This window comes from Syngnathus floridae, chromosome 4, assembly GCF_059516105.1.
Source record: "Syngnathus floridae isolate MCC-2025c chromosome 4, RoL_Sflo_1.0, whole genome shotgun sequence".
In the NCBI taxonomy this organism is placed as follows: domain Eukaryota; kingdom Metazoa; phylum Chordata; class Actinopteri; order Syngnathiformes; family Syngnathidae; genus Syngnathus; species Syngnathus floridae.
In genome coordinates, this window is record NC_142416.1 from 14,615,372 (window position 1) to 14,639,768 (window position 24,397).

Genomic DNA, 24,397 nt, shown 5'->3' on the forward strand with positions numbered 1-24,397 from the left:
CTTCATCTCATCAGAAGCGTGACAAATGAAACACCTTGACCCTTCTGAACCTCTATCCGCAAGTAATGAGGCAGCAGGAAGCCAGCAAGAAGGAAGAACCAAAATTATGCTTTTGAATGTTTTGTTTGTGGCATTACGCAACTGACTTCAACTGACATTTTCTTAATCACACACACGCACACACACACACACACATATGGCCTATAAATGATGGTCTGGCCCCATCCCCACACATTGGAGTGGCTCTCCAGGTAAAAAGTCCGGCTCTCCCGATTACCCAGCATGCCACTGAACCATTGAACCTGAGTGAGTAACAAGTGGCAGCAAGTCGAGCTAAAACTTTCCGGCCAGTCAAAAAGCTCGCGAGTTGTGCCTATTTACTGAAGGTGCCAATCAATGCCAGAATTGATCGCCGTTTAGCAGGTTGGTGTTAGAGGCCATGTGCACAATGCAAACGTGTGCAATTCAGTTTCATCCCAGTCAAATACTGAATAATCATTCTAATTGGTATGTAACTACCTCTCTCTGGTTGTCCTTCGTGTGTTCCCTTGAAAGCAAGAGCGGAAAGCTGAGAGCAAGTCGAATACCCCCGAATACCCTGAAATTTGATACAGATCTGTAGTGTCATTGCTTTGCTACATTGACCAGCAGACTCTGGAGGCTGTTACGATATATCCTCAATGGTATTCTCCTCTCACATGAGCGTGCAATACATAAACACAGGTTTGTTAAGAGACATGACTGAAAAGCAAGTTATGGATTTCACACAAACACCAGCTGGTTTACTAGTTTGATAGACTTACATATACTGTAAACATACAGAAATTTAACTCAAGGAACATATTGAAGAAATACATTTCATATCACAAAGCCATGTCGATGAATAAGGTGAAAACACACGATACATGATGTGGTTCCTATTTACAGCTAGCATTAGGGGTGGTAAATTTCCGGAGAGTTTCCATGAAATCTCAGTGTGAGGAATTTCGGATAGGTATCATATAACCAGCATGAATATAAACATCTGTGTTTATCATAGAATTACATAGCAGACATGAAAATATTACAATTAAAAAGCATGGCATTAAAGAAAGATTATTTGAAAATAGGACTGTATTAAGTTTTATTTATTCTGGTGGACAATTTTGGCCGTTGAAAGACAAAAAAGATAATGTTGAGTTAAATTCACTCATTTCCCACACAGCCCCTTTAAAATTGAACAAAGATTATCCACTGATGTCTCCAGAAATACCTACAATGGCCTTGATCCAAGAAAATTACCTACAATGGGTCATTCAAAACATAAAATAAATAGTGCTCCAGAAGACTTTGAGTGACCATGAGAGATGTTTTGAAATTGGCAAAGGCATGTTTTAAGGATTGTCTTTGTTGCTCTGAAACTATTTTCCTAGAGACAGTAATAGTTTTCTTGTATAAAAAAAAAGTGTTTACACTTAATCATGACTACTTCCTAGAAAATTGCTGTCGCATCAGACTTTTCCAATGCAAAGCACGGTCTCGGTGTATATTGTGCATGCGCACAGATATTTCCACAGGGGTCAGAGACTTGCATTTTGATTAATTTATGACATTAACTAGAGGTGTATTTGAAGCATAGAATATCTTGCTTTAGTCTTACAGCTCTTGAATGAGTTGGAATCTATTTCAGGCAACCATTGCTACACATAGTCACAACAAAGAACAATTTACACCCTCCAGTGAACCTAACATTCATGTTTTGAACATGTGAGGAGGTGGGAGAATCCATGGCAACCAAGCAAGCAAAGGAGATTGTGGATAAATTGTATCACCATCCATAATGTATGAATCTTTTAACATTTGGTGTTGTTTCCAGCAAGATTCCCATCCAACAAATCAAACTTTATTTTACTGATTACTTAATCAATAAAAGTTGAAAAATTGCAGATGTCCATGGAACACATTGTGGTCATCTTCAACTGTGCAGATCTTAACAACCGTAATTTTCAGACTATAAGCCGCAAGTGTTTTAAATGAAATTTCCTCATTTTTATTACCCGTGTTACCAAAACAAATCCTCTTACAATATCAGGCTTTTTTTGGCTCTTGTGGCGGGCCGTATCTGGGCCGCCACATAATTTTATGCGGCCCTCGAAGACAAATTTTGCATTGACTTTGTGTCATTACTAAAATTATAAACTGTCTTCACTTTTTAAAAATAGAGATATTGCAAGCAAGTTTTATTACCATTCATCTTTTTAAACTATTTGAACAGTTTTTACTAGTCTCTGATTTCAAAACTAGTTATCCATCAGTTTGTTGTGTAGCTTATACTGTATGTAGTACATAGAAGACGTTGACAGTGCATCCCTAACAAAAAAATGTGTTTGACACCCCTGATCTAGAAGAAAACAGCTAGCAAGGTGAAAAGGTCCAAAAATTGTCAACAACGAGGAGGAATTTTATCAACTCAAAGGCGAGAGAAGTTCAAAGGAAAAAACGAAAACATCTGAAATGAAGCAAGCTAAAAATTCATCTGGGAAAGGTTGATCTACAAACCACAGCATGTTCAAGGATATTCATTTAGAATATTGGATATGACTGTTGTGAGAAAAGGGTAGGAATACTTTTGAACTTTTTGTGAAAATTAAGAATGTGGAAAATAGCATTCCATTCCCCCCCACAAATGAATCTTGAAAAATGTCTTAGAATCATTTGACATTTTGTGTTATTTCTAGCAAAAATCATCTTCATCCAACAAATGAAAACTTTTGCACATTATCTTCTTACTCAGTGACCATGCTATGGAAAAATTAGGTGTCAACTGTGTTTTTAAAATTGAAAGAATGGGTGAAGGATAAAACCAACCCATGAAAGAAGAATTAATAATAAAGAAAACATAATCAGGATTAAATAGACATAACGATGAGTCTAAAAGGTAGGTCTGTAATTTTGCTTTTAAAAACATTCACATCCTAGATTCTATGTCTTCAGTTAGGCTATTAAACCATGTACATCGAAATCATAAAACGATCCTTGAGTGTTGTATTCGTGACTTGACTTACAAAACAACAACAAAAACGGAACTTTTTTTTCTTTCCTATACACAGAAACATTATAAAGCATTTTGATTTAAGTTTTTTTTTATGGTCAGACCAACACAATTATACCACGTGGTGCCTGTACTTTAGAGACAGACAGACAGACAGATAGATAGCTCGATTGATCAATACTCAGTTACCGTGCTCACTTCTCAGTCAGTGATTGAAGTATGAAATGCTGTCCACTTAAGCACACACCCAAGTCAACGTGACACTGAACAGCATACAGTACGTCTATTAAAAAAAGTAAATACATATTGTGGACTCTTGACCTTTTCATGCTTAAATAATGTCAATTGTATTGATTTGAGATATCTTAACCATGAAATAAAAGTAAAAGGATCCAAATGTTTTTGATTGTACTGAGTTGTGCAACTGATTACACTCTGGGACTGCTTAAAAAAAAAAATCTTTTGAAGTGTTGGCAGGAATAAAAAGCGATTCATATCATAATGTTGCATGTCGAGGTAGATTAGAAGCAATAGTCTTTTTGTAGCCGAAGGATGGACGTCATTATCTATGCTTTCCTTTGTGCTGCAAGATACAGCGATGAGCCAACGCATTTTGAGACAATGTGATCTTAAATAGCTTCTGGGTGATAGGCAGGGTGCTGAATGGATCTCCTCCCGATTCCAAGGCAGCTCTAACAACAGTGCTCGAGACAACTTTCCCCGCCTTTCAAAAGATAATACTGCTGGGTTTTGTTTGACACTGACGGATGCGAGTTTATTTAACAAAGTTACGCACAATGGTGAAACTGAGGCCTTTCTATGTGGAGATAACGTTTCAGTTTTATGCATGCCTTTGGCTTCCCCTCACATTCCAAAAACCCGGATGTTTGGTTCACTGAAGCCACTCATTTGTTTATAAGTGTGAATGAGTGTGAATTGGTGTTTGTCTCTATCCATTGATTGCCAATTATTGTCCTGTGGCACATTAGTAGGCTGCGAGAGAACATCAGGGTAATTATGCGATTTCAGCTAATTATTTATAAAAACATAATGTATTCTGGCATATCTACTTACGGCAGCAACATATTGTGACAGGCAGAACTATTAAATGCACTTGAGGCAGATGGCACATCCAGTTTGGGTGACATTTTTTAGCCATCTTGAGCTTTGTTTGAAGAAAGAAGAAAAAAAAGGCTGCAAACAAAGGTCTGTAGTACTTAATTGGCCAAAGTGAACCCTGCCAGCTAGGATGGGCTACACCTCATCCATGAGCCAATGAGGTACTGCAGAATGTGAGAAGTTGCCGATAATATTTTGCATACCTCAATATGAGGAATAACTCTTATTAGGAAAAACTAACAGCGCATTACTTATTGGGTGAAGTCCTATCTCACAGTGTCAAACTTTTGTAAGGGCCGATTATTTGATTCATCCCGAAACAGATTGGTGAAGTGGTCATAATATTGTTGATTATTGTGAATTGATACGTACCAATATCTTAGCAAGAGGTTTGCGTCTTGTGCCCGGTTCCAGCGTTTCATGAGGAGAAACTGTTTCTTCACAAGCAAACGGTAAATGAATTTTCAGTGGGTTGCTTCGTCCGCACTGTAGGAGTTTCATGAAAAGAAAAAAAAAAACATGAACTGAGATGATGCCACTTTTCCCAAAGAACCAAATGGAAATGTAATAGAGGTCATGAAGAAGTAATCAAAGACGTCCTGATTGCACTGCGTTACGGGTTTAGTCAGCTCATAGCCACAATGGGCTCGACGGACAGTATGTCAGTTCTCCCCGTGAGGGCCCGCCTGGCAGTGAAAAGAGAGTGCGTGTCCTTGAGATAGGGTGACTGCTCGGATAAAGCGTGGTTCTTCTGCACGGATGGGTGGCTGGGCTGCGGCAAAGCCTGCCTCTCTCCCAACGACTCATCGTTGTCAGGCCAGGCGGTCCTGCGGCACGGAGGGCGCGCGGCGGCGGGTTGCCGCTCAAGCTCCAGTTCCACCGTCACTCGGCGACTCCTTCTGCATACGCTCAGGAGAAGGCGTAGCTCCTGGCGGAAGGTGGGGTTGAGACAACAGTAGATGAACGGGTTGTAGCAGGTGGAACTCATAGCCAGCCAGTGAAAGCAGAAGTAAAGAACGTTGGACGAGTTGATGGCGTGGCTGGACAGCAGCACCACGTAGCAGTTGAGCGGGAACCAGCAGACGGCGAACACGGCTACCACTATGAGCAACATGGCCAACGTGCGGCGACGCTTCTTCCTCTGGGTGGCGTGCTGAGCCCTAGTGGCGTCGCCGATGGCATTGTGGTGCCACAGCCGGTGGGCCAACGTAGTGTAAGATGCCGTGATGATGACGAGGGGCAGCATATAAAGGAGTATGAAGGTGAGGAGGTCAATATACTTCCAGTAGACGTCCGATGGCTCGGGGAAGTCTGGGAGGCACAGGCTGCGCTCCTTTTTTTGACTGCAAAGGAAATCAGGCTTGAAATTAGTCAACGATTTTTATTTAAGGCAGAGTAATGACTCAGTTGAAAAAATGAACATGTTGAATTAAATGGGCTTTTAAAGTGGCTTTTCTGGAGACATTCATATGAAAATAAGCAGACAAGTACATTAGACCTTAAAAAACATGACAAGGAGCCATCTACTTGAAATTTTCTGAATAAAATATGTAATTTGCACTTCAAACGTTTCTAAGAAAAACAGATACATTCAAAAAAAACCAATCCTGACTAAACTACATGACCTACTACATTACTTGCTGCCTACACCGCTTTTCTCATAATAATGTTCAATTTACGCTATTTAGCTTGAGTGTTTGAAGGGCAAATGACAAGATTTTAAATATCACAATCATTTTAAGTAGACCACTTAGCATCACACCTCAGAATTTCAATCGGTATGTGCTTTATTTCGTGGATGTTTTTTTGGGCTCAGACTTGTCAATCAAAGAAAGTGTTCTCTGGGATGCAGACAAAATTTGAGATTCATTACAGCTATAAATAAAAAGTCCCCAAAAAAGTGACATGTCTTTCACACACTCAGTGTAATTTACTATGTATGTCCTCAGGGCAATTGAACATGCGTGCTCCCTTCAATTATTGGAGTTATCACTGCCTATGCAATTTATAACAATTTCATCACAGCGACAACTTCATCATACAGCATAACGTAGAATCAATTTTATAGTGCTCGCCTGAAAAAAATGCGCAAGTAATCAGTACATAAAAACACCTCGAAATCTCCTCAACCGCCTAATGCACCTGCATGATCACTCACGATCATATCATTAGCTGATATTTCCATCATTATTAAAATATGATAACAGTGAGCAACCACCTTATTGCCATGGTGACCAAAATGTCATGCTCCTATTCTTGTATCAATATAATAAATATGATTCAATGATTCATGCTAGGTTCGTGTGTGTTTAAGTGTGCGCATGTGAGTGCGTGTATGAGTCTGTGTGTGTACGTGCGCGCGCACATGTGTGCGTGTGTGTGTGTGTCTTTACCTGAACCTGAAAGTGAAGAGTTTCTGATAGATGGCATGTGGCAGGGAGAAACAGCTGGCCATTATCCAGATCACAGCCACCCAAACACTGCCCTGAGTGGGTGACATGCGGGGTCTGAGAGGATGTAAAATGACCTGTAGGAGGTCGCACACAAAGAACAAGTCACTAAATTTGTCTCACACAGATAAAAACGTTCTCAGAATTCCACAGAATTCTCTGCTATGTTTTCTCCTGCCTTTCTGTTTCAATCACATTTTTGAAGTCACTTATCCAATGCCATGTGATTAAATTTTTCCCCACAGGGTTTAGATCTCACTTAAAATAAACCAAAACCTTTGGAAAGGTTAAACTAAAGGCCCACACTGTTTCAATAAAAAACTGTGCACCAGAGGTGGCAGACTCAGACCCTAGTAACCCAATTATAGGATTTGCTTGGCTATCTTTCTGAAGCCTTGAATTTTATTTCGTAGTCACGAGACTCAGATCCAACTTCAACTACAAGACAAGAATAGAAAAACGTTGCCAGTTTGCGTTTGGAACTCAGCTGAGGCTACCGAATGAAGAAAAAGTATTACGACGGGAGCTCAGAACATTATTAGAGCCCGATCAGTGACTCATCTTCTAACACTGATATTTTATTGCTCGAGTGAGTCCATGTCTTTACATGTTTTTGTGGTAATTATTCACAAATATACTGTGTGCGTGCATGTGTGTGTATATATATATATATATCCTATCGAACAAACGTATAGTGGACAACATTTCTAGAAATTATATGAAATATCACTGTCAATATTTCATTCTGCATTAGTGTCTCTCTCTCGTCTCCAAAGATACAGAAGGTCATTCACGGTGAGCCATTTCCAATGCGTACTTGTCATCACACAACACTTGCCTGAATAGCTGTCCTCCCATTTTCATTTGTAGCGGCTACACTCTAAAGTTAAATCAGCCCAGGTCTAGCAATGTCATCATCAGCATTCACTTTCCACTGCTCCCTATATCAAATATATCGGGTGAGTTCAATGTTCTGTTGTGGTTGAATGAGTGTTATAGTGATCCTGTTGGACCTACAGGAGGAACACTTGAACACTCACTAAATTTTTCCAACTCCTTCCATGTGAGAGTTGCTAGGGAGAGCTGATTGGTTGGATATTAGTAAAACCTCACTTTTGAGCTTTCAGATGATGCTGGCTTTTGCTTTTAGCTCAGCAGTCGGCGTGCTCCACTTACAAGCTGGCAGCGGGGCGGTAGGGTGGTTTCGGATCCCGATAACATCACCAACCGTGTTTAATTTTTTTTTACTTTAATCACTTGCCTCTCCCAAAGTTACCGCACGCCCTTGACGTCACATTATTGATATTACAGTTTACTTTATTTGTCAGCTTTCCTCTTCTCAAATCTGATCATGAGTGAGTTTGCTTCTCCACCTCGCCTACATCTCATACTCTCATCACGTTACAGGTAACTGTTAAATATGTATAGCATCAATACATGTATTATGCACAATGCAAAAACATTGTACATCAATTGAAAACTTTTAGATTTTTTTTATATGGACATGGTATTTGGTATTTGACATAATGAGATCCAAATTATTACATATTTTTAGTGCATAGTAACCACTATGGGAATGAGAGAACTATAGCACTATATATACTCATCAAAATGTGTTTAAACTAAAACATCAGATGTTCAGAGAAAGTATTGAACTCCAATAGCATGTTTCCCGTAGGAGTGACAAATTGCGCTCAGCCAGGATGTGAATGCTGCACCTGGTTTTATACCAAGTTGTAATCGCTGGCTGGCGATATGAGTGGTTATTTGAACACTGCGGTCTGCCTGGAAAAAAAATAGCACACAGCTGAGAGAAGATATAGAACAAAAATGCTCTAAAATAAACAGAAATGAACAGCACAAGGTTGAGAGAAGATATTAAACAAAAATGCTCTAAAATAAACACAAATGCTCATCGAGTTGAATCCCTAAAAACAAAAACCTCAGTTCTTGTCAACCTCGAATGTGTCCCAATTTGTTTGTTTTAAAAGGTTACCATACATGAATGACAACAAGAGGAATAATCAATGTCTTGGTCAAAATGTTGCTATCATAAAACTATCATCAACCGGACAGGTGATGCTTGATGGAACTGGCAGGCAAGTCTAGACAATAAAAATAGGCTTAGAAACTTCAATATTTGAGAGAAGAAACAAAAATTGAATAGGTTGAATGAAAAAAATGACGTTCTGGGGATGGAAACCGCTGTGCCCAGCAAAAACCCATGCAGGCACAGGGAGAACATGCAGTCCACACAGGGAGGGCCAGAGGTAGAATCAAACCCACACACTCCGAACTGTGAGGCGGACGTGCTAACCAGTGGTCCACCGAGCCGCCCATGCAATGATACGTATTTAAAATCTAATTTAATAACATCGATTTAGTCAATTTGTTGCCAGAGCCAGGAACATTTACAGCAACATACACAGTCTGGCATGTAAAACAGAGTTCAAGGCTTGCTGGGATTTAAAGGCGCTGTAGCACGTTGCAATCAAAAATTCAATTTTATCCACAATTAAACACTTTAATTTATAGGTGCTGTCTTGGACGTTATTTGATGAATAATGGAAATTGAAAAGCTGTGAGTGTGTTCTGTGTGCAAGTGTGTTCCGAGGGTGTAAAAGATGCTCACAATAACACAAACTCACAACAAGAGAAAAACAATGTGGGAATGTGAGATAAACACAATGTATAAAGTTATCTGTTAAGAGAAATATTTTTTTATATAACACCCTTAAAGGACAGCAAATCCCCTTATCTCAATCCTCAATCTTAATTAAAATCATAATTCCCGAGATAAAATCAAACATGATACGTGAGGAGAGCTGCACAAAATTCCAACAGTGATTAACCTGCCCGAGTCTGTTCTCACGAGAAATTAGTACTTCAACAACAACTGCAAAAATGGCAGTAAACCGGTGTAATATTATGTATTACTATTATGTTTTGTGAAAAAAAGAAAATCTATTTATACTGAGCACTACGAAATGTCATAGCACTGGTTTAAGGAGAGTCGTTCAGGTCATGCACACAACTCACCTGTCGCCGGTCCAGGGCGATAGCAGTCAGTGTGAGAGTTGACACATGCAGGGAGCAATATTGCACAAAGCGACTAATGTGACACATGGTTCTTCCAAAAACCCAGGTGCTGTGTACAAAGCGGACCTGTGAGACAGACAGACACACACACACACACAGATCTCTTTGAGGGAAGATGCATGGTGGCAATGACAACTCTATCTGCCCATAAAAAAAAAAATGGTGTGCCATGAGAATATGGCCATTATTCTCACATTTCTAAGTTTTCTCACAGGATCTGAGATTTTGTGATGGAGAAGGGTGCAGGGCTGAAAGGTCCCCAGGGTCCAAACGTGCACCACGGTTCAGTAGGGGTTGAACCGACAAGTTGATGTATTCATTTAACCACGGAAGCTATTGTTAGGGCTTAAGGTCGCCAATCACGTTTTTTGGGAACAATTTGGATTGCCCACTAAAATCAGTAATGGGGGTGTCACTATACATGTTTGGTATTATGTTCAAAAATAACTAAGCAGAAAAAAATCTCACTGGTCATCCCCAGTAATTTTTGGCCTGTCATGTTTGCCCATACCATGTTGTTATTCTTAGCTAGCGAGCTATGTGTCATGCTACTTGGCCTGTTGTCTTTACACTACTCTGCAATTGTGGCCTCTCACCCAAAGTGCTGGAATTGCCTGCATAACGTCAAATAAAATTCATAGATTTTATTCACCATAGATTATGTAAATATGTGCAATGCTGCCTTGAAAGTTGGAATATTCTATTCAGACTCACTATCGCTTAAGTGAAGTGAGTTTTTTGAGCATTCAAGAAACTTTATGGCCCTTACATGTAGTCAAGGACAGACCCATTACCGAATGTAATTTAAGTAAAACAAACAAAAGCAACACTCAAAAGACCCACTCACCAACCCACTCCAGCTCCTAACATCATCATCACCCATTACTCTTAAATGCTACATCCAACACACAAATACTACAGTATGTGCAATAATTGCACTTTAGAAAAACAGCTTATTTTTTAAAAGTTGTGTTTATTGTGTATTATCATGTCTTTATAAGATGCAATATTATTTTTCTTTATTAAAATCATGCAACAAAAACATAATTTGAGGGGTGCTGATTAATCAATGCAATTAATCAACACCCCTCAAATTGTTTTTTGTTTTGGTTTTCAATTAGGAAATCTGATAATAATGTAATTTATATTCATTAAGAGTTGAAGTCAATTTTGTCTTCTTTTTTTTTTTTAACTAATGAGAGTGTGCACTTACCAGCGTGAAAGGCGTGTTGAGCAAAGTGATGAACACATCGGCCACAGCCAGGTTCATGATGAACACGCTCGTGGCCGACTGAGTGCGCTTGTTTTTCACAATCACATGACACACCAGCGTATTTCCGAACAGGGAGATGATGATGATGACCGAGTAGGCGGCTACCAGCAGCGCCTTGACGCCCGACTCCCTGCCGCGCCGCCCGTCGCCACTGGCCAAGGAACGCCAGTCCTCCAACATGCCTTCGTCAAAATCCAGCAACAAATAAGGCGAAGTTCTGTTGCCCAACTTCCCTGATGTGTTGGCAACAAGTTCCCCGTAAGAAAGCAACCCGCTCGCCTCAGGTGCGCTGTCGTTGACTTTGTTGAGTCCCATTGCTGCTGTGACCATACAGATCACCATTGTGGTCAAGCAAACAAACCCACTCCTCATCATATTGGCCAAGCAATTATATTCCTCGTTTCGGACTCTCCTCTAAGTGGATAAAGGTGTCCGCTGTCCGCCTTGCAAGTGATGTGATGCAGGAGACGACGGAGGGGCAACGCGCAACAAGTTGCGAGGCGCACTGCTTGTCTTCAGCTTCAGTACTGCAGCGTGCGCGCGCGCCCGCCAGCCAGCCTCGCTTGGGCCACAATATTAGGTACACCCAGCTAAGCTGAACTTTTGAGTTGATTAAATACAGCCACTACACCTTGGTTCTTTGTTTGTCTTTTAGGTTCTAGGATGAACTGCCATTATTAAATAACAGCATTTCTTAGCACTGTTGCAAGTTATTTATATTCAGACTGAGTTACATTACATTTAGATTTAACAAGTGAAAATAGAATATTTAATGCCCCCCCCCCCAATGTAATTTCTTATTGCAGCCAGGTCTCCTTGATGCATCAACTGATGGAGCTTACTGAAGGGAGAGGCTAATTGTCTTCCAAGAAAAAGACAGAGCAGTCCAGTTGCAATGCCCTGAAAACTTTCAAACTCTGAGGCCAGTGTGTATATTTGACAAAGTTTACATCACTTGACAGCCCCAGGCATTTGAGTCTAACGGGATGACTTTGTTCTGATGAGCGCACTCTATGTTAGAATTAACTTTTGATTATAAGTACTTCAAATGTTCCTCCTTGCATCTTTTTGAAAAGTAGGATCAATATATTGGCAATTGGCTATGTGTATTTGTTTATCAAGAAAACATTTTTAGTGTTCACCGCATTGTTATTCATCTCAAATACTGCCTCAAGCAAACACATCTATATTTTGTGCAACCAAATGTAAAAACCTTCTGGCTGGGTGAACTGTTTGTTTTTTTCTAAGTCTTCCTCATTTTCATAATTCTTCACAGCCTGAGTCATATTTAGAATTATCATTGGAGTCCTTATTGTCATTGCTGTTGTATTCGGTTGGATTTGGGTAATTTAGTCATTCAAGATGTGTGGGGAAACTCTTGAACTCAATTTTTACTTCAATTATTCTACAGAGATGATCAGACTACGCATAATGAAAATATGCAGAGCATTTTGTGTTAAATGGAATTATTGTTGTCCCCGATTGAGAGGGACTAGAATGCAGACATGATGTGATGATAAGAAATGAAACAAACAACCTTTCTTGAGTTTCAAATCACCAACAGCCACAATTGGTGAATGTAAGATGTAAATGAACATTCCTGCGCTAGGCAACCAGCAGAATAAGTCAGAGTTGCACACATAAAAGTAGCATTTAAATCCCCTTGTACTTTTTTTTCCCCTGCCTAAGCAGTTGCCATTGTATTCACATTTTTACATACAACACAATGCACTGTAAAGAAAACTAAGTCAGACCTTTTCTTTTTTTATTCTTTGAAGTATAATTAATTATGTTTTGGGTGAATTTGCATATGCAAGACATCTTCCTTATTAAACCAAACGTGCTTCTGCATCCATTCACCAATTTTCTGTACCACTTGTCCTCACGGGCGGGTCACGGGCACTCACACCACCATGCCTGTTTTTGGGCAGTGGGAGGAAACTGGAGTGCCCGGAGAAAACCCACGCAGGCACAGGGAGAACATGCAAACTCCACACAGGGAGGGCCCGAGGTAGAATTGAACCCACTGTGAGGCGGACGTGCTAACCAGTGCCTCACGAGCAGCCCCTTCTCCATTCTAATATTTAAAACAGACACTGGCCCTCATTCGATGCATGCTCACATTTGTGCATGTGCACGGAAGCGTTTTGTTCACATTAGAAGTGGCATTAGTTTTGTAACGTGAACGAGGAGAGATCAGGTTTAACAACCCAAAAACAAATAATCATGCCCTGCAGGGTGAACAAAGCCTTAGTTATTTACTCATTTCTCCAAAACGACTTGATATAAGTGAAAACGCAAGAAAGCTTCATTTTCCTTATCAAAAGCTACATAAGAGTTTTTTTGTATATGTGAAAAATGGTCCCTTTATCATATGCACGGTGATGCAACTAGAATTAGCAGGTACACTTGTTTCATTACACCAGTGGTGATTTTTGCAGACAAGTTTTTTTTTTTTTTTGTGAATCAGGAATACCGAGATGTACCGCATATAAAACATTTTTGCATTTAGACTGACAATTTGTGACGCCTGCTGTGGACATTAGAGTGATCCCTGCTTTAGTTGATACCAGCTTTGATCATGGCAAGTGACTCATTGCATTATTTAACCTCATACTTTAATGTACTACATGCTGCCTGATTTGGAACCAAGTGAATCTTCCAGCCCTTTCACACGTCTAATAATCTGGTTTCTAAGGTGCTAGGGAAAATGCAGTAATGGATTTTCATTGTCTGCTTCTCTCATGAACCCGAATCAAATCACGCTGAATAATGCTCAGCAGCGTTCAAAGTGTAACGCCACCTCTCATCCAAAGTCAGTTGGGAGAGGCTCGGCACAGAGGGACGTGGATATGACATGCCACTTTGAGCTATGTGCCTACGGCAACCCTGCATCATTGGGGACAAAGTGTCAGCATATTTCATGTTTGTGGACGGCACAAAAAACAAAATAACAAGGATGCCTGCACATTGTGCCGCATACACAAAACTTTTAGCTTACCTGCCCAACTCAACTCAAACCACCTTCATTTATATGTAAGTGCTGCATTGAGCAGGACTGCTTTGGTAGCATTTTGTAGATGAGGCCCAACATCTCTCCAAATCTTTTGGATAGACACAAGGAAACGTAACGTCCTTGGGTCTCACTTTATTATGCATTTGATGAGGCCTAATTCTCTATTGTTTGAGCTGTGGAATCAGTAGGAACTTTTCACTGTCAATTACGTTCTTTATTTTGAATCACTTGGAGTGTGATGAGTAGCTTTTGAAAGCGGTAATCATCCGATGCTCCATTTTTTTACAAGTATGTAAGGACGAGAAACCGTTTCCACAGCATGTTGATTTTGTCAGATATTTTTAATTTGGTATGGGCTTGATTGGGTTATTATTACTGGAACCGGTGCCAATCCCAGCAATCTTTGGGTAGACACTCTAAACTGGTTGTCAGCCAATCGCAGGGCACACAGACAAGTATTCACACTCACAATCACACCTACGGACAATTTGGAGTGTTAAACTGGCCTAACATGCCTGTGTTTGGAATGTGGGAGAAAAACTGAGGACCCGGAGAAAACCCACACAGGCAAACTACAGAGAATGGCAAGCTCTGGGATCAAATCACTCACCTCTGAATACTTCAAGATATTGCTAGAGGCCACATCTATTATTCACGCATAATTAAAGGTAATAAAACCATGAATTTCCACTTCCATTGAGGATAGCGAGTCACAAAATAAAATGAGCACCACGCAACTGCATCAATCTCATGCTTCTATAGCAACAAAGCCACAAATTATGTGCACCCCTGAACATAAACCACAACAATTGAAATAATATTAATACAATAATAGATGATTAAATAGTATATTCTTTAAAAAAATTAACATAAGAGCTCCCTTTACATTGACTTTGGGCATACGGAAGGTACAGCGTTTTATTCCTAACTTGTTCCATGGTCCACATGATGTATGAAGCTGTCAGTTGAGGAGACAGGAGCAAGATTGAGGTCTCCAACAACCAGACCTGAGGACACCAGAATCAGAGATGTTGAAATTATATCTTCATAATCACAGCATCTGTGAAGCCGTCACATTAGCTACAAGTTGAGTTTGAATGTATAGAAACAAGTGTTGACTAACAGCCAAATAGTTCATCAACTGATGAGTAACATGCAAGGAGTATTTTCAATATATGCTATTTAAGTGGCAGTGCTCAATGTGTACGTAGTTGTCATTATCACAATTCTTACTTGCAGTACAGAAACTTAGCGATATTTATCTTTCCCTCTGGTTCAAACACGGCTGTAAATCAGAATGTTTATCAGGACCACAAAATGAAGAAGTCCCCCAAGGACATTTATTCTTATTCTTAGTTCACCTATATGGTTAAAAAACATACTATTTATATCCAATATAAATACTGAGGTGCCAACATTTTTTCACTTTCTTATCGCAATAAACAGCCAAGAGCAAATCACCTTTTTGGCATTCCATCCACCATTTAATAGCTGTGAATACTGTTTTACTCTTCAAAGTTCTAAAATGAGGGTCAGCCTTAAAAGCATCTTTAACAAATGAGAAAGAGGAGAATGATCAAAAAAGTTCTTCCTCCACATGAGCTGAAATCAATGTTGCGAATTCATCAAATTCTTTGCAGATGCCTAGGGCTGAGACGAGATGAACTATCAATAATAACCGCGGTACGCCACAACAAAGCATACACAAAACAATATAAGTGATGCGTTACCACTTGCCAAGCAGTACAATGTGGTCTCAACTGCTCAACATGCAGCAAATCATCCACAAACTCCAGGAGTGACTATTCTTGAGAAACCTGAGGGAGGACGCAAATTGCACACATGACGCACGTAAACACAGGAACTCTCGCTGTGAGGCCAACATACAAAAACAATACAAAAAGAAAATGTTCAATTTACAAAAAATATGTGATTGCTATTCTGAGGTGCGAATAGGAAACTCTCAAAGAATTCCTTTGTTTGCTTTTTACAAGCACGGTCTTTTTTGCTGTGTACTACAGAACACAATAGAACAAATGGAATCCTGAATACTGATCCGTGCCTAATCAGTAACGTTAATTGAAAAGGAAACAAAATGAAATGGAAGATTGTCATTAGCATACGTGATGGAAGCTGGACCAATCTGATTTGCGTTGTAAGATTTGATGGTGTAATCCATTCCAAATTGATAATAGTTTTTGGGGAAACAGCCTTACATGTTTGTTTGTTTGTTTGTTTTTAATTGGCCCTATGACTGGAAGATGATCTGTCTGGGTGTCTTCCTGAAGGATAGGCTCCATTTGTGGATGGATGGACAGGTATTTTGATTGGCGCAACATCTTTTACAAGTTACAGACAAGATGAGAACATTTTTATTATAGCTGTGTGGTGCAACATGGAGTTGTGTTTTCCCCATGAGGATGAACATCAGACACAAATTGATAGTGATGTAGGATCATTTCTGATGGGAAAAGCTACAAGAAAAGAGCATCAAGTCAGAGCAAGATAAACAGGAAAAGCTGCACAGAGGCAAGCATTCGGTTGAAAAATATTACAAAGTTATATTACTTTTGAAGTGATCGGACACACCGAGGGTATTCAATGTTGAGATACTCTACTTTACTTTGGTTTACATTGGATGAAAGGAGGAGGAATTTAATTCCATTTGATGCTCAGAGGACGACAGAGAAAATCAGAACATGAGCAAAGGTGCCAGCAGCCACAATTACATCATACAAGACTTTTAACACCTCACCAGATTTTAGGGCAGTGAGCCTGTTAAGGAAGAACTCAAAGAGCATGTTTTATCTTTGACTTTTTTATTACAATTTGCTGTTAACCATTAAAATTTGAGAAATATATTGATGACCATACAACGTCAATGTTAAATAATGTACTGTATTGAATGGAACAATACAAACATTTATTTCTGTCAAATGTGTTGTTTTTGTTCTAGCCCCCCACCCCCACAAAAAGGGGGGAAATTATTATGCAATTATTATTATTTCAGCAAATATAGATTTTTGTTCTCGTGTATGTATCTTGGATGAATGGAGAGTGGTAAACTGTGAATGTCGCAGTTTACGGAATAACCGCTAAGTGTCGCAACATTCAAAATGTAGGGTCAAAAACCAATAGAAGTCGACGAAGAGGAAAACGCATCACGTTTAATTGTGGGTAATGTAGTGTTTGAAACGTCATTCTCATTAAATTTCGATTCTTAAAAACTACATTTCCCTAACACAGCAACAAAACAGCTTTGTTTTGAATCCGAACAGCCGAGGCGTGACAATTCTAAATGTTGTGCACTCGTTCTTTAAATACGAATTAATTTTATGACCATGACACTTGCGTGAGCTGCATTTTAAAATACTCGATGTCCGTGTATTAATCGAACGCCATCAAACAGCAGCAGTCGTAAAGCCGCAAATCTTGACAGGTAACGACACTGAACTACGTCCAGTATATTTAAAATGAAACACGCACAAAAACATTGCTCTTGCATATGGGACAGCTTTAGGACCATGCTTTTTCTTTTTTATCGTGAGCTGTAAATGGAAATCCGAAGATACCTGGAGCAGAAAAGACTCCTACCTTTCACTGTGGGAAGAAAACATTTATAGCAAGTATAGGGTTTTATTTACAGCAGCTTTTATTAATACATATGGTGAAGACCCTTGAAAGCAAAACCACGTTTTGTTAAATTGGCTCACCAGAAAGAAGCCTGCCAAATTTGTGATCACCATGGTGAAAAATCTAGCTCGCTTCCCCTGTCAAATAGCATGGGCGTGATAGGTGAATGCACTGAAAGCATGCCTCGCTCAACTGTTATCCATCCATCCATCCATCCATCCATCCAACCATTTTCTGTACCGCTTTGTTCCAATATTACTATAGTGGAAAATGACGATAGCATGATGTCGAATTGTTAGAAGGTACGTACACCTTCAAAGGTAAAAAGCTGTGCTCTAATCATAAAATAAGTACACAATCCAACCAAACAACTATTCAACTTGGTTAGCATCGAGGAGGAGCCTTAAGACCTTTTCCCACCGCACTCAGCAGGAAAGATGGACAAGTACTGTATGCCACTATTCATTGTTTTTTTTTTGTGTTCTTGGACACACAGACGCATCAGCATGGAGTTTCCAGATGATTTTAACCAGTTAGAGCTTATAAATACACACAGCCACCTGATTCCACGAGGGGCTAATAGCCACTGGACTGGGAGTAAAGACGAGGAGGGAGAAACGGAGGATGAAGAAGTCCATAGTGAGGAGTGGTATCTACAAAAAGAAGAAAGCCTCAAAGACAAACCAGCAGAACTCATTCTCTGGGCTGCAGAAAACAATCGTGTAAGTGTGCAGAATTTGACCGGTGTATGTAGACTCATGTTTAAACATAATTGCGTTCTGCCATTTATGTACATCATGCAGAGTGCAGAGATAGGTCACACATACAGTAAGTCGTAGCCTTCAAGTCCCAAGTTTGTCTTGGACATGTCACTTATCCCTTTACTCATATTTACAATTTCATACGCCGGTTTCTTTCCCTTGAATTACAGCGAGCACTCATTCACTCGTCCGTCTGTACGAATTGCCGTCACGTGCAGCGGTTCGTTGTCATCACTCTCCGGTGACTGCCACCAAGTAAGGCGACTGCCGAGTCTCCTGGATACCAGAGGGTGACGACAATGAGCCGCAGTGACGTCGCGGCCTTGCTCGGGTTTAGATCCACCTCAGAGGAGGTTCTCAAAAGCTCTTCCAATTTAGCCATACAGATCCAAAAGGTGTCATGGAAAAGTGATCACTCGAGGCTGAGCATAACAAAAGCCAAAGCCGTACAATGTGAGTGGGCCTGAAGGCCACATGATGTGTGAGTGGGCCTTGGACACCCCTGGCGTACTTCATTTTTTGAAGTAGATTGCTAAAGAACATAGTGCATTGCTTATGGCGCACATATCCTGTGGAGCCAATCTTTTTGCAAGCTCTTTTTTACTGCTACCTGAGAGCAATTACTATGCAGCCAGCGAGTAAACCATTCATTATTGATTGCCACTGTGATTTACCTCACAGGTGTCCACAGTCCACAGATTGTTATCGGCAGAGGTCTCGTTGGTGCACAGCAGCGATGATGATGCTTACACTCCCCTGCACCGAGCGGCCTATAGCAACCACACGGCCGTGGCCGCGTCCTTGCTGGCTGCGGGCTCAAAGGTGAACTCTCGCACCATTGACGGTTGGACGCCTCTCCACAGCGCGTGCCGCTGGGGCCACGTTGCCATGGCTACCTTGCTCCTGCATCATGGCGCCGACGTCAACGCGCAGACCAACGGAGGTCTCACGCCTCTGCACTTAGCGGCCTCGCACAGCAGTTCGGCCAAAAGTGACTGGCGCCACACTTTGGAGCTCCTCCTCTCTCAGCGCCACCTGAAGGCAGGGCTTCGCAGTTACAGCGGGGAGAGCGCCAGTGAGCTGGCTCGACGTAGCGGCCCCTATCACTTCCTCTTTGAGATGGTAGAAGACTGCGCTAGTATACTTCCCAGCCTGTGAATGTTTTCTTCAAGACCTCGGAGGTAACCCTTGGACAAATTCTTGTTAACTGTTTTTAAAATGTCTTTAATAATGTCAAACTGCATAATCTGCTGTGGTCAATGTGCTGAAGATTCAACTTTCATATTGAATGTTTGTTGAAGTAAAACTGGAAAATGTGTTTTTCCCTATCTTTCTTTTATTTTGACCCTGACCTTTCCTCTCAGAAGAATCAAAGGCCGTTTGCTGTTGTATACAACATTAAACGTTTTTCCTTCTCTTCAGTAACTGCAGACATTTTGGAGGTTACAGCATCGATTTTTTTTTTCGTCTTGTCTGTGGTGACAAATTGTCAGTTTGCGTTTTGTGTAACTTTGGAAATGAACTGTGCTTTGAATTAATTGTTATTGTGATATCTCTCCTGACATTTTCCGAAACTTATTAAACTCATAAGTAAGAATACTGTGAAAAGCATTGCTCTGTCTCCTAGCAACCTGAGCACATCAGACGTGCAGGGCAATTGTGTTAACAATCAAGTTAAACTGCAAGTCACCTTACCTAATTAAAGTCGATACTATCTACATATTCTGAACACTTGAGCCAGCCCACACGCTAAAAATAAAAACAGTAAAACTACAAGTGTTAAAAATACAATAAATGTTACCTACTCTGTTTTTCGAACTGTAAGACCTCGGATTGGTCTTTTGTGTGCTCCTGATAATCAAACATCTGTCAGTGTAATTACAATTCGCTCTATAATAAATATGCACAGAAGCAACCGAAGAACGAGGAAGAGGAGCTAGTTGTTTTTGCCCCCGGCTTTTACATCAGAAATTCAGATGAATGAGTCAGCCTGCAGGTAGTTGACCTCGTTTATGTCGTGTGTCATGGGTTCTTAATGATCAGCCACATAATTGAATGCTTTTGATTAACATGTAATGGAAAATGATCAGAACCGACTACTGCATGTGTTGAGGATAACGTTTGAATTTAGTGTCGTAATGTTACCGCAATGCTGCTCTTACAAAAGCTGTACATCTGATGGTCACAAGTCTTCCTATCTCCCTACTGATCACAAAAGCTTGGGCATGTCACTCCTTGAACAGCATCCTCCATCTGTGGAATAAAATGAGACTAAAAAAAGAGTGTTTTCCATTCTTTAGGTTAATGAAGAAAATGGGGACCGTGTAAAGTCTGTCCATTTTTGAGAGCGAATTTAATGAATTTACAATCTCTAATCTCTTTTGAAGGGTTTTACCCAGGCACGACCACCTGACAGTCCCAAAGATGAGACGTACAAATATTCCCATAGCGCTTCAGGCAGTTTGGCCTTTTCGCCCTGCTGCCAGAGAGAAAGAGCAATTGTCTGTGTTGAATGGCAGTGAAGACCATTTGATCTCAAATTTGAGTTTTTTTTGTACAGATGCAGATTCACTTTGTTCATTTGGTAGTTCAGTTGTTGTGGCAACCTGCGCATATCTACCGGAGTGCATTAGAAATGCGAAAGTGAAAGCAATTTGATATTTGCAGCCGCAGGGAAAAGTATTATGTGTTCCCAAGGAGGAAAACCCTTTAACATACAGAAAGGTCACTTGGTCCTGCCTTCTAATGAGCTCGCCTTTGGTGCATTTATAGATTTTGATCTTAAATCAAAAATCAATGGTGGGAAAAACAGCAGTGGAGGAATTGGTCTCTGAAGTTTGAAGCTGTGACAGGGTAAATAAGACTTGCCGCATAAAGGTTAAGTGAGTCATAACATTGGTTAGTCATTGTTAGAAAAAAGTACCTGATGTTTGAAATAGTAAATTAATTCAGCCTGGTACTTGCTGGGTTAGGTTGAACATTTTGAAAAGAGGCTTTTCATGACAACGTTCTTCCGTGACGTATAAGGACGAAGGCTACTGAAAATGGTACGTTCTTTCGGTGATCATCTTGCTCCCCGCATCCATGGCTAGAGTGAGTTATAATAATAAACCCTATCCACCTATTGTGAAACCGACTGAATGCATTTACTCAAAGATTTTAAAAAAAAAAGATGTCACCAGAAAATCAGCCCACTGGCAGCGATGAAATCCAATGTCTGAATGCCAAAATGTCTCAAAGACAAAAATGTTGGTTCTCAATTATATGATGACATTTGGTATGTAACAGTCTTCCTAGAAATGTCTCCTTGTAAGTCTTTATCACTAAGCAGTCATATGAAAAGAGTCGCTGATAGGCGGTAGGTAATTTCCATTGAGCACTGCCTCTCTTGATGAAGGAGGCTGGCAGGGAAGAGTGAAAGAAATTGCAGTGAATGGCTAATCAACATGGTCTATTGACAACATAATAGTGTTTTGTGTGATTTCCATTCATTTCATCATAATTAATATTCATAATATACTTTCTGGAGTCTTTCAGTGCTCATTCCCTGAACTGCTATTGTCTGTGCTCCCGTCACATTATTAAGAAAAAAAAACGAAAAAAAAAAACCCATTCCTCAGCTAAAATGATTGTTCTTTCACATGACATCAAAATGACAGTAATCTAACAATGTATGATTGAGCGGTAGCATGTGGTCGAGGGTTTTCAATGCCATCTTTGCAGGGTCAAACTAACAAAAGCACTGACTGAATTTTTCAACGGATGAATGAATGAATTGATTGTACCTATTTCCAGCCGTTCTCTTCACTTTATAGCATGAGTCATCTACCATTTAATTCATTTATGTGTTCATTTTCATTTGATTTAATCTGATTTCAGGTTCCATGCATTGCACACACAAACACACGCACGCACACACACACAAAGCCAACTAAAAGCCACCGCACCCCATTACCGTAAACATATTTGATTCACCTCACTATATCTGTATGGTCACCTTTGGCCATAAATGACCACTTTCTATATTTCAAGCAAGGATTTTGTCCTTTTTCTAAAGACATCCTGCGACAATAACGGCGGTGGGAGGGATAAGTGAGAGGATGGTGGGGGGATGTGACAGACAAAATATGAGATTGCGGCACTGAAATAGATGACAGCTATGTCTGACTCATTAAAATACACAAAGCCACTGCCACTGAAGTCTAAAAATGCTTAAGAAAGGTGGCCCTGTAGCAAAGGTTACTTCTGATCAACTTTTACGAAAGGAAAGGAGATGGCAAAGCTTACAGATGAAGCGAAGACCCTCAAGAGTTTCCCCCAAGTGATTTGATTACAAAATATATATATTAATAAAAAAATAGTACAGAACAGTATTTTGAAAAAAACATACATATAAATAGTCAGTGAACAGTAGCAATACTAGCATAAAAATACCTTAATACTTCTAACTTTACCAGCCATATATTAAAAAAACAGCTGTAAATGTGAAATGCACCGGAATATAACTTCAAGAGAAAAAGAATAGAAAAGAGGGCAAGCGAGAGATTTGCATTATTTAATCTTTATTCAGAAAACCAGCAAACAGTCGCCAGGGGGTGACACGCAATTTGTGGCCAAATGACATAAATATTAAGATCACAAAGATTTAATATTTGTCACATTCGTGGAGTGTCTAAATAGATGGCTTGACATAGATGCTGAGGAAGTCGTGAGCAGAAACTTGTAGGGGTCTTTACAGACAAATGATGTTGAGACATAGAGCAGCATAGAGATGTTATATTACAGTGACAATACTGCAAACCGGAAAATTGAGCACTGGTTGGGGGTGGTAAGAAAAGAATAAAGTAAACTGTGAATCACTTTCGGAGAGATGAAGAAGATTCTTCACTGGTGATTTATATCCTCTAAGTGTAAATTTAAGATACTGTGAGTGTTCTTCAGATGTGTGTGAAGTATGGATTCTTGACACTTAAGACCAAAACAAGAGATACCAAAATGAAATTTAAGCTAAATTTAATATTTCTATTTCTATATAATAATAACATTTTAAATTATATATATTGTTTCTTTTTACTTACCCAGAGCAAAAGCAGACAATAAAGACTATATTGTACGTTTGATAATTGATTTTTTAAAAGGCCAGCTATTCACAGAACGATGGCGTCACACTGCTTGAAGAGCCAATGTGCAAATGAAGTCACACTTATTTGCTACAGTGAAGCACTGCAGTCAAGCTACGAAGTAAGCTAACGCTACCGCTAGCGTTAGCAAGAAGCTAACGAATGCATTTAACACATTGCGTTCCCAAGAATAAAACAGCACCTTCAATGCAATTCATCTGATACAACTTCTCAAAATACATCCACCAAAAGTGGCAATATAGAGTGCTAAAATCAGCAGAAAGGCTGATGCAATGCCATGAAGACGAGGGTATCATAGACACGCAATAATATGAAAGTGAAATACAGCTCATTAAATTTGTGTTAGCTCAAGCTTACCGCTTCACTGTGTCCGTCGTTTCCAAAGATTGAAGGAACTGAAACCTCAATGAAACAAAGTCTTTCGGCAAATCCTTCTCTGTAATGACTGAGATTTCTGAAACACTCGTCCTTGAAGTGCTTCACACAGACACGCAAGATTTTGCCCCCAGATGTATCATGATAAATTTAACCAGGCACTTCTTTGAGGTTCTGATGCTGGGGAAATTAGTTGCATGTATTAATGCATCCAACAACGGATCATTTTGAGTTCTCCACTTCGGCATCCTTGAGTTGTTTGGACCACAAAAGTCACTCACGGTAATAAAGATGGCGGATTTGAGAAACCGTTTGGCCGCACCCATTGCCTTGTTTGGTAGTGCCATCCCAAAGACTGGGACGTAAGCGATAAAAATACATAATAGAAAATTGATCAAATTGAACGGAGTAAAAAACAAATATCCCCAAACAGATTATAAAAGTATCTCTGCAACACCTGGAGGGATTAGATAAAACTTTTCTACATTCCTGGAGACTC

The 24,397-nt window shown here is 39.9% G+C and overlaps 2 protein-coding genes across 4 annotated transcripts; one reads left to right on the plus strand and one right to left on the minus strand.

The window, feature by feature from the left end:
• Positions 1-753: 753 nt before the first annotated feature.
• Positions 754-24,367, minus strand: gpr83 (G protein-coupled receptor 83). 3 transcript variants are annotated; one of them, XM_088373925.1, is made up of 7 exons: positions 23,881-24,367; positions 15,719-15,805; positions 15,450-15,536; positions 10,913-14,995; positions 9,640-9,765; positions 6,544-6,677; positions 754-5,493 (listed from the first exon to the last, which is right to left on the minus strand). In XM_088373925.1, exons 4-7 carry the CDS (start codon positions 11,345-11,347, stop codon positions 4,776-4,778), a joined length of 1,413 nt encoding a protein of 470 aa, XP_088230051.1. In that variant the 5' UTR covers positions 11,348-14,995; positions 15,450-15,536; positions 15,719-15,805; positions 23,881-24,367; the 3' UTR covers positions 754-4,775. The 3 variants fall into 3 exon arrangements, with proteins under 3 accessions (XP_088230051.1, XP_088230053.1, XP_088230052.1); XM_088373927.1 differs by lacking the exons at positions 15,450-15,536; positions 15,719-15,805; XM_088373926.1 differs by lacking the exons at positions 15,450-15,536; positions 23,881-24,367 and having other exon boundaries at positions 15,719-16,852.
• Positions 17,222-19,990, plus strand: ankrd49 (ankyrin repeat domain 49). The gene is made up of 3 exons (XM_088373928.1): positions 17,222-17,427; positions 18,118-18,343; positions 19,064-19,990. Exons 2-3 carry the CDS (start codon positions 18,128-18,130, stop codon positions 19,538-19,540), a joined length of 693 nt encoding a protein of 230 aa, XP_088230054.1. The 5' UTR covers positions 17,222-17,427; positions 18,118-18,127; the 3' UTR covers positions 19,541-19,990.
• Positions 24,368-24,397: the final 30 nt, after the last annotated feature.

What these genes read in the sequence shown, in the direction of transcription:
- ankrd49 (XM_088373928.1), top strand. Translation starts at nt 18,128, where the DNA reads ATGGAGTTTCCAGATGATTTTAACCAGTTAGAGCTTATAAATACACAC. An exon ending in GGGCTGCAGAAAACAATCGT is followed by an intron (nt 18,344 to 19,063) that starts GTAAGTGTGCAG and finishes TTTACCTCACAG; the next exon opens with GTGTCCACAGTCCACAGATT.
- gpr83 (XM_088373927.1), bottom strand. Translation starts at nt 11,347, where the DNA reads ATGATGAGGAGTGGGTTTGTTTGCTTGACCACAATGGTGATCTGTATG. An exon ending in TCAACACGCCTTTCACGCTG is followed by an intron (nt 9,766 to 10,912) that starts GTAAGTGCACAC and finishes TCTGTCTCACAG; the next exon opens with GTCCGCTTTGTACACAGCAC. An exon ending in TCGCCCTGGACCGGCGACAG is followed by an intron (nt 6,678 to 9,639) that starts GTGAGTTGTGTG and finishes GACCTCCTACAG; the next exon opens with GTCATTTTACATCCTCTCAG.